General features: G+C 49.0%; 1 protein-coding gene across 2 annotated transcripts; it reads left to right on the top strand.

The window, feature by feature from the left end:
* The first annotated feature begins 258 nt into the window (after positions 1-258).
* LOC121018649 (insulin growth factor-like family member 3) lies at positions 259-2,735 on the top strand. Of its 2 annotated transcripts, none has more exons than XM_040457463.1 (4): positions 259-387; positions 1,748-1,801; positions 1,882-2,161; positions 2,330-2,735. In XM_040457463.1, exons 1-4 carry the CDS (start codon positions 363-365, stop codon positions 2,331-2,333), a joined length of 363 nt encoding a protein of 120 aa, XP_040313397.1. In that variant the 5' UTR covers positions 259-362; the 3' UTR covers positions 2,334-2,735. The 2 variants fall into 2 exon arrangements, with proteins under 2 accessions (XP_040313397.1, XP_040313398.1); XM_040457464.1 differs by having other exon boundaries at positions 261-387; positions 1,894-2,161.
* The last annotated feature ends 7,627 nt before the right edge of the window (positions 2,736-10,362 follow it).

The raw sequence follows: 10,362 nt of genomic DNA, 5'->3' as shown, positions 1-10,362 counted from the left end.
GAACGGGTGTCACTATGATGGAGTGAGTTTTCACTCCCCTCGTAGCCCAGGATGGAAATCGTTGAGAAGCTCAACCTAGGGTAGGGCCATGCTGCAGTCCGCCGAAGTCTGGAGCGGCCCAGGAAGCGAGCAATGAGTCAGTCTTCAGTAGCTCACACCTAAGGGCAGACCAGCCAATCAATCCCCTCCTAAGGAAACTATGTGCTTGCCGGTGATTCTCAAACAGTCTGCTGGGGAGCTTAGGAGTGGCCTGATCTGAACTGCCCAATCAGAAACGGGTCAGTAAAGGCTGGGCCAGCTGGCTGCAAAACGTTCCAGTCCTGATCATTCTCCTTCATTGGCCTACACCCTCTTCAGAAGCGATGATACCACGAAGGTGTATCTTAGGTAAGGAGGACCCCAAATCTCACCCCATCCCCCACGCAGTTCCCACACCCCAACATCATCCCAGTCTCCTCCCCACCCCTGGCCACCTCAGAAGCATCTCTGACAAACAGCTCCGTTCTTTAACAAACCATAAACCTTCTGTCTGTCTGGGAGCCCAGTCTCCCCTTAATACTCGTCCCCCAGAAAGCCTCAGCAGCTCACAACCTGTTTGAGCTAGCTCCCTTGCAGGGATAGCCCCAAACCAAATTCTGCACCTTTATTATTATTTTTAATGTTTATTTATTTATCTTGAGGGGGGAGGGGCAGAGAGAGAGAGAGAGAAAGAGGGAGAGAGAGGATCCGGGCTGTCAGCACAGAGCCGAGGTAGGGCTCGAACCCACGAACCATGAGATCATGACCTGAGTTGAAATCAAGGGTTGATCGCTTAACTAAGCCACCCAGGTGCCACCCCCCAAGATCCGTACCTTTAAACCACCCTAACCTGGTCTTCTTCCCTACTCATCTGCCTTCCCTGAGGATCCCTCGACCGTTTTCCCCACCCCACTTTCCTCCTTGAGATATAATGATTTATAAGAAATCCGTATTTGATCATTCAGATAACCAAAACGTATTTCTCATGTACATTTGGTCTTCACAAATTCCTGAAAATGACTCAGAGCCATAAAGGTGAAAGGAAGGCGACTTTTGAGCCCCACCCAAGAATGGGAGCTGGTAGCCAGGAGGACCAAGCAGGCAGACGAAGGAGGGGAACATTCATTCCCACCTTCCCCACCTCCTGGGAGGGGAGAAGGGCCAGAGACCGAATCGGCCAATGGCCAATGATTAATCAGTCATGATTATGCAATGAAGCCCCATAAAAACCCAAAAGGACTGGGTTTGGAGGGCTTCCAGGTCGGTAAGCAGGTGGAGACTGGGGAGCATGGTATGCCTGGAGAGGCTCAGGAACCTTCCCCAGACCTTGCCAAGTGCATCTCTTCATCTGGCTGCTGATTCATATCCTTTATCAGAGCCTTTAATAAACCGATAACATAAGCGGGGGTTCCCCCAAGTTCTGTGAGCTGCTCCAGCAAGCCGGACGAACCTAAGGAGGTCACTGGAACCTCCAATCTGTAGCCGGTGAGTCAGAGGCACAGGTGACAGCCCAGGTGGGATTGTGACTAGTGTCTGCCGTGAGGGGTGGGGGACAGTCTTGCGGGACTGAGCCCTTAACCTGTTAGGAGCTGATGCTATCTCTGGGTACACAGTGTCAGGACTGAGTTGAATTCTCAGACACCCGCTGGTATCTGAGAATGGCCTGGTGTGGTGTGGGCGTGAATTGGGAATTCCGACTGGAAAAGAGCCCACTTTATTTTTCCCGTAGGAGTTCCTGTCTGCATAACAATTTTCTTCCTCCAGGGTTCAAAGGCAGTGGCAGGTAAGACCAAGGAGAGAGAATGGGGAGGGAGGGAGGAAGCTGCCCTGGGCATCTGTCCCTCCTTGGACGCCCACCATCAGTGTCTCCACCAGATGCCCCCATGGGCTCAGGTCTGTGGCTGTGCCAGCCCGCCCCTCGGTGTGGGGACCAGGTCTACGACCCCTTGCAGCACTGCTGTAGCGATGACACCATCCTGCCCCTGAACCGGACTCGCCAATGTGGCCCCGACTGCACCTTCTGGCCCTGCCTGGAGCTCTGCTGTCCTGAGTCCTTTGGCCCCAAGAGGTTTGTTGTGAAGCTGAAGGTCCTGGGTACCCAGTCCCAGTGCCCTTCGTCGCCCATCTCCAGGATCTGCCCCAGGTAAAGGCCCCAACTGCTCGCGGCTGAGGGAAGGAAGCAGGGATGAGGGACACAGAGGGTTCTAGGGGGATCCCCTTCCTGTTATTTTTATCTCCGGCCATTTCTGGAAACTTCCCACTCTTTTCCTTGTCTCCGTCTCATAATTCCCTAATTTTTCTTTCTCTGCAGCTGAAGGAAACCTCTCTAGGCGAGCTCCTTACAAAGATGGAATGTTTTGCATTTGCCAGCACAGACCCGCATATATCACCAGCTTTCCCGCCCCCCCCCCCCCCCCACAGCCCCCTGCAGGGTTGGCAGGAAAACAGAGAAGCCAACTGACCTGACCTGCAACCTGCCTCCTGGTCCCTGTGCTGCCCATCTTTGAACACTCAGAGACTCCCCCACGACCTTCAACTCCTTGTGCCCCAGTCACTCACCTGTAAAATAAGCATGTTACCCATCTCCTTGATGGACGTTTTGAGGAAGACGCGCAGGATTTGAGTATTAGGGTGAGCAGGATGAGATGGGAACTCTTGAAAAAATCTGCATGTGTATTTTGAAATGGAGAAAAATAAAAAAATATAAATTAGCCCAAGGCCTGTGTAATTTAGAAAGCTCCTTCTAGAATATCAGATGGCTTAACATTGCATACGTATATATGACTGAAACTTCTCATTTTCTTATTTTTTAATCTCTTCTGAATCTGAATAAAGGAAACCTCATTTAAAATGGAGTCTGGGGTGGCCGGGGTGCCTCAGTCGGTTAAGCGCCTGACTTTGACTCAGGTCATGATCTCACAGTTTGTGAGTTCGAGCCCTGCATCGGGTTCTCTGCTGACAGCATGGAGTCTGCTTGGGGCTCTCTCTGCCCCTCCCCAACTTGCACGAGGACGCGCTCTCTCTCTATCTCTCTCAAAATAAATAATTATACATAAAATAAAATATAAAATAAAATAAAATAAAATAAAATAAAATAAAATAAAATACAATGTCAGGAGCCCAGATTGGGAGGGGAGGAGAGGGGTAAACTTTCAAGCTATACCTCACAGAGTCCTTCGAAGAACCAACTGGAAGAAGCCCACCTCACCACCTCAGCAAGAGGAAGATTCTGTCCTGGCAACAGCCCAGCCAATGAGATGATCGCACCCCAGCCAATCAGAAGATCGCAGCCCAGCCAATGAGAAGCCACCACACTTATAACTCCCAGTTTCCTCCAAAGAAATTTTAATTCAGAAAGCTTTCTCGAGTTACCCCTTCTCTCCTTAAAAAAGTGTGCCTTGGGGCACCTGGGTGGCTCAGTTGGTTAAGTGACCACCTCTTGGTTTCAGTTCAGGTCATGACCTCACAGATTGTGAGTTCGAGCCCGGCGTCAGGCCCTGCACTGACACTGTGGAGCCTGCTTGGGGTTCTCTCTCTCCCTTGCCCTCTGCCTCTCTCTCTCTCAAAATACATTAAATAAACTTTTTTTAAAAGTGTGCCTCAGGGGCGCCTGGGTGGCTCGGTCGGTTAAGCGTCCAACTTCAGCTCAGGTCATGATCTCACACTCCGTGAGTTCGAGCCCCACATCAGGCTCTGTGCTGACAGCTCAGAGCCTGGAGCCTGCTTCAGATTCTGTGCCTCCCCCTCTCTCTGCCCCTCCCCTACTCATGCTCTGTCTCTCTCTGTCTCAAAAATAAATAAAAACATTAAAAAAAAAAAAAAAGCGTGCCTCTCCTTTGCTCCCTGGACTTGCCTGTGGCTTTGCCACAGTTTGTTTGTCTGGGATTGCAATTCTCTTTTATTCCCCCCAATAAACCCATCTTTTGCTGGTAAAGTAAGTGACAGCATCTACTTTTGAGGCTAACGACACCAAAAATGTTAACTTTGTGTGAGGTGATGAATGTGTTAATTATCTTGATCTTGGTAATAATTCCGCACTACATTGTATATCAAATCATTGCGTTGTATACTTTAAACACATACATACGTTTGTCAATTATCCCTCAATAAAGCTGAAAAAACCCCACTTAAACGGGACCATTTCAATGAACAAAGCATGACATAAAACATAGTTACAAAGCAGCTTTTATTTTCACACCTCTTTCCTTTACGATTTTTTCCCGATTCTTCCCCTGCCCCTGGATAAAAAGGTGAAATGCCATGAAATTTTCTGGCCTCTTTTTTTTTTTTTTTAATTTTTCTTTAATGTTTATTTTTGGGGCAATGCGAGAGACAGAGTGCAAGCAGCGGAGGGGCAGACAGAGTGAGACACAGAATCCGAAGCAGGCTCCAGGCTCTGAGCTGTCAGCACAGAGCCCCACGCGGGGCTCGAACTCACGAACCGTGAGATCATGCCCCGAGCCGAGGTCGGACGTTCAACTGACTAAGCCACTCAGGCGCCCCGAATGGCCTCTTTTATTTAGTAAATATCTTCTTCTGACCAATTGAAAATGTCCAGAAGCATGTAAAAGTGAAAGCAACCACCTTGATTTAAGCTTACATGTCACGCTCCCTCCTAGCTCTGGCCCTCCGCAAAAGTGGAAGCCTGCGTACAAGGAAGGGACGTGGCCGCCTTTTATTTTCCCTAGCACGCGCTTTTATGCACCTTCTCCCAGTTTTCTGACTTGGTTTCCGAACCCACCAACGTAGGAGCTCGGAACCCTCTGAGCTTCACTGCTATCGCTCCCCAGGCTCCTACAGCGGTGGGTCCTCCTCCATCAGGACCATCATGGTGGCCCAGCACTGACACTCCCTGAGCTTTGCAAATATTTAAAGCTGCTTCCTCCCCTTCTGGGTGCATTCTGGCTTCTACCCACACACACATCTCTCACCTGAACTTCCTTTGATGGGGGGCAAGCGCCTCAATTCCGCTTGCGTGTTTACATTCCTTCTCAACCTTGCAAAGTCAGCAACCAAAGTCCAGCGGCAGCTAGGCTGGCGGGCGTCATGCAGATGTCCATGCAGCTACATCAGATGGGCCACTGCCAGCCACGGAGTTGTGGGCTTATGCAAAGCGAGGGCTACTGCCTGGGGACGCCAGTGCCTGGATGGGGCAGACGCAGGTATGAGGGCCCGAACCTCACGTGTGTAACTTGGGATCTGTCTGGGTAAAGGGGTGCAGGCTGGCTCCATCCCCATGGGAGATGCACCTGTGCAACCCCCCCCCCAGGAGGCAAAATCAGGTGCACTGCGCTCGGCACGACTCTCCCTGGACTCCAAGGGGCGGCGGAGCCCTGACGGGGCCCCGGGGCCGCCAACGGAAACCATTAAGGAGGATCACAGCCCCATGCGAGGGCAGTCGCAGCCACTAACTCAGCAGAGTCCCAGAGTCCAGGAAGCCCCAGGGGCAGCAAAAGCGACCGCACTGCGAGCCTAATGGCGCGACCTCGCCGGAAACATGGCGGCTCCCTCCGCCGCAGCAGTGCGCATGAGCGAGCTCTGCTGGAGGCGCCTGCGCACTGCGGCGCGGCGCTGCACCGCATGCTCCGCGTCCTCCCGCCAGAAGGAGGGACTGCTGGGGATGCTGGGCTGCGAAATCCCAGGAAAGGGTGCCCCGCAGGCCTTTTGAGTGACAGGGTAAATGCTATATGCTGCTGTGTTTGGTGCATTTTAAACCCGCCCTTGATCCCACCATTGGATGCTGTTATAACCCCTATAAAAACTAAATGACCCAAAACACAGACCAATCCAAGGCGTGACGAGTCCGTTGATGCCTCTTTGGATAGTAAGGTCCTCGTGATCTGTGTTACATTTGCTCATCCAAGTTCACGGTTGGGGCGGAGGTGAGTGCAAATAGGTTCAGGATAAGTTTTACCCCCTTCTCCTTGGGAAGTTGACCTCAGGCATGTTCTCTGGATACTGTTTCTTTGGAACCGTCGTGGTTTAAGATAAAGGCGTAGTGTCAGCTGTGTTATCAGGCAACATTGTTTATCATTTAAGAGCTCTCCTGATCCGCACTGAAAACTGCGACTATGTGACCGGAGTTAGAGATCCCTGGAAAAGGAATGACAGACATAGCTTTCTGGACACAAGGAGAGTCATTTTAGGCCCCGGGGGCCATCTTATGAAACAGTGTAAGAATAAACAGCCAGGAGGTTGACTAATCCTATCAGGGCAATAAATCAGAGTTAAAACTCCCAGTGCTCATTCATATGTGAAGACAGCCTTGTGCACACTAAGGAGTAATCTTTGTGGGATCTAAGCCCTTTTGAGCACTCAGATACTAGACCACAAGGAGCCAGAGAATTGATAATGCTGACCTTTGCCAAACCTAGTGACTTTGGCCTGGACTCAGTCATGTTAAGATGATTTTTCCGCCGCCAAAGATCCACCGCATTTTCCTCGTTGAAAATAAAACCCTTTCTTTCCCTATTCTTTGGCTTCATTCTGTCTTGTGGTTCAACACTACCAAGAGGCCAAGATGTGAACCCAGTTTCTGGTAGCAAATGGACCCATAGGTCCAGAGGGCCTGCATAACCTGTGGACTACTTAAGAGAGAAGTCTCAGTTTTCCTGGGTGGATTTTCTTGTTTCTGAGCACAACGCTTGCCTGTCTTGGAAGCTACACTGAGTTTCTCTCTTCTAGTCTGTTTTCCATTCACAACCACTATGTGTCACAGCAGCCGATTTCTTCAGTTCACATACACAAGTCACAATAGGCTTCAGCTCAGCAGAGCAGAGTTAAGAGGACATAGGAGGGAAACCCAACATGCCACCATGACAGCGTTAGACACATCTTTATGGGGATGCCTTGCAACTATCTAGGTGGTCCTTTCTGGCCTCCCAAACAGGCAGCCCAGTTGAAAGGGGTAGGCCACGTGGTTGGAGATGCAAACTATCTCACATGTAGATCCTCATACGGGACAGGAACCATCAGCTTGTATCAGCCCATGAGGGTGGCTTCCAAAGTATACAAGTGTCATATTCAGAAAAAAGAAACTTCACCCAGGAAAACAAAAACTTATTTCTTAAACCTTTTTTTTTAAATGTATTTATTTTTGAGAGAGAGAGAGAGAGAGAGAGAGAGAGAGAGAGCCATCAGGGGAGGGGCAGTGAGGGAGGGAGAGAGAGAATCCCAAGCAGGCTCCACACATCAGCGCAGAGCCCATGCAGGGCTTGAACTCACGAACTGTGAGATCATGACCTGAGCTGAAATCAGGAGTTGGACGCTTAACCTACAGAGCCACCCAGGTGCCCCCTTAAACCATTTTTTTTTTTAATTTTTTTTCAACGTTTATTTATTTTTGGGATAGAGAGAGACAGAGCATGAACGGGGGAGGGGCAGAGAGAGGGAGACACAGAATCGGAAACAGGCTCCAGGCTCTGAGCCATCAGCCCAGAGCCCGACGCGGGGCTCGAACCCACGGACCGCGAGATCGTGACCTGGTTGAAGTCGGACGCTTAACCGACTGCGCCACCCAGGCGCCCCCTAAACCATTTTTTTTAAAACAGTCCAGGCTACGTAGGCTACGGGCCCACTGGCAATCCACTTAGTCTGGTCAGGGGTCTTTTCAATGATAAACAATGTTGTCTGATGACACAGGTGATGAGGGAGCATAAGGCAGGCTGACGCCCCACAAACCACCCCCCACAAGGTGGGATGTGTGATACATCAGTCACTCCTGGCTACCCAAGGACAAAGGAAAGGGAGAGAAAACCAATGGTTAACTGATAGAGGTCACAGTCATGCAGGACTTGAATCTCCATCAGTTTACAAATATCTTAGTAAATTACGAGAAAAAGGCAACCTTATCAATAGCTGAATCTCCAGGAACCCCCTACTGTCTTAATGCTAATGCTTTGCTAGAAGGAAAAACAACCTTAGCTTGACAATAGCCCGGCCTCCAGTAATCTGTGTCTCCTTCAGCATATGGAAATCCCTTTAAGAAACTTCCTCTTCTCCCTCTCTCTCTGCCCCTCCCCCGTTCATGCTCTGTCTATCTCTGTCCCAAAAATAAATAAAAAACGTTGAAAAAAAATTAAAAAAAAAAAAAAACTTCCTCTTGACTTCACCTCCCCCCAACTCCACACTATATAAGCAGTCACTCTTCACAACCCCAGCACAGCTCTTTCTGCCCATGGGTCCTGTCCCCGTGCTTTAATAAAATCACCCTTTTGCACCAAAGATGCTTCAAGAATTCTTTCTTGCCCATCAGCTCTGAACTCCCATCACTCCAAAACCCCATCACAGGTGACACCCCACATTTATCTTAACCCCGGATGGTTCCAAAGAAACAATACTAAGAGAAGGTCATTAAAAAAGCCCTGTGGCGGGGCGCCTGGGTGGCTCAGTCAGTTGAGTCCGACTTTGGCTCAGGTCGTGATCTCACGGTCTGTGAGTTTGAGCCCCGAGTCGGGCTCTGTGCTGACAGCTCAGAGCCTGGAGCCTGCTTTGGATTCTGTGTCTCCCTCTCTCTCTGCCCCTCCCCTGCTCATGCTCTGTCTCTGTCTCAAAAATAAACAAAACATTAAAAAAAATTTTTTTAAAGCCCTGTGGCTACTGTCCCAGATTCTTGGGATACTTGCTCAAGGAGCTCAGCTGCCAGGCTGTGAGGAAGCATCAGTAGCCACGTGGGCAGGAACTAAGGTCCCTACCCATATTCCTAGACTGAGCTCCTAGGTAGCACCCAGAACCAGCTTCTCAGGCACACAAATGAGATGTTCTGGAAGCAAATCCTCCAGGCCCAATCAAGCCACCCCAGCTAATACTGTGGGAAGGAGAAATGAGCCTACCCACATTGTATACTTGTGAAGAAAAGAAATGATTGTTGTTCTTTTAAGCCATGAATAAAAAGAAAGGAGACACTTTGTGTTAGAAATAAGCCCACCGACCCAATCAAAGGAGGGACACGGAGACTTGGAGTACAGTGAAGCAAGTCTTTAATCAACGTTCTTGCAAAAGCAGGTGTCTGAGGGAGAGGTGCACTTGGGGCAGTTACAGCAGACGATTTACTTCCTAGCATATAAGCCCCTCCCCTAGTTCCTCATTGGCTGAATACTACAGAGGTTAAAGCCTTACCCAGATGTTGCCAATGTCTATGTAAGGCACGTTTGGAGGGCTTGCAAACTGCACATTGGAGGCCATCCAGAATGTGTTTTAACACTTGGAACTAAAACCCTGGGCCCATCCTACCTCATATTTCTTGATAATGTAGGACATAATCAATTGGTATATTGTTTCAGTGTTCCCTTTACATATGACTCAGTGTATCGCACACAATTTGCTTCACAGTTTCCCCTTTTAATGTTGTTACTGGCGAAGCACTCTAATATGTACACAAAGACTTAAGTGTAAGAATATTTATCATCTCAGGGCGCCTGGGTGACTCAGTCAGTTAAGCATCCGACATTGGCCCAGGTCATGATCTCACAGTTCGTGGGTTCAAGCCCCACATTGGGCTGTCTGCTGTCAGCACAGAACCTGTTTTGGATCCTCTGTCCCCTTCTCTCCCTCTGCCCCTCTCTCTCTCTCTCTTTAAAAAAAAAAAAAAAAAAAAAAAAATATATATATATATATATATATATATATATATATATATATAAATTTTTTTAAAGTCTATTGTCTTATTTTTAGGGTAAGACTGGGAAAGCTTAGGTGGCCTTCAAAAGGAGACAAATGAAATAAATTACAATTTGTTTGTAAAATGGAAATGTAGGCAGCTGTAAAAAATACCTGTGTGCTTTGGGATTTTGAAGGGGTATGTATCATACTACCTTATTTTAGAAATGGAGGGGCGCCTGGGTGGCTCAGTCACTTAAATGTCCAACTTTGGCTCAGGTCATGATCTCACAGTTTGTGGGTTCACTTCCCGCGTCTGACTTCAGCTCAGGTCATGGTCTCGTGGTTCGTGAGTTCAAGCCCCGCACTGGGCTCTGTGCTGACGGCTCGGAGCCTGGAGCCTGCTTCGGATTCTGTGTCTCCCTCCCTCTCTGCCCCTCCCCCACTCACACGCTGTCTCTCTCAAAAATAACTATTAAATTTCTTTTTAAATAAATAAATAAACAAACAAAACTCCGACTCCCTTCCTTTTGACCTCCATCCCCATTGGCACTCCTGAGTCCAATCCTGTTAGCAGTTTCCAGCATCAGCCGCTTCGTAGTTTTAAATAATACGCTTATAATTCTCTCTCATGGGTTTAGGGGCCCAACGCTACCATTTACAAGCTGTGGGATTTTTTTGCCAAATGACTTGAGTGTCTCAGAACTTCAGTGCGCTCCGCCCACGAGGAGGTAACGACACTTCCCC

This window comes from Herpailurus yagouaroundi, unplaced genomic scaffold (genome assembly GCF_014898765.1).
Source record: "Herpailurus yagouaroundi ecotype Mexico unplaced genomic scaffold, PumYag 220, whole genome shotgun sequence".
Lineage (NCBI taxonomy): Eukaryota > Metazoa > Chordata > Mammalia > Carnivora > Felidae > Herpailurus > Herpailurus yagouaroundi.
The sequence above is the reverse complement of the archived record's forward strand: the minus strand, read 5'-3'. Positions and strand labels throughout refer to the sequence as shown.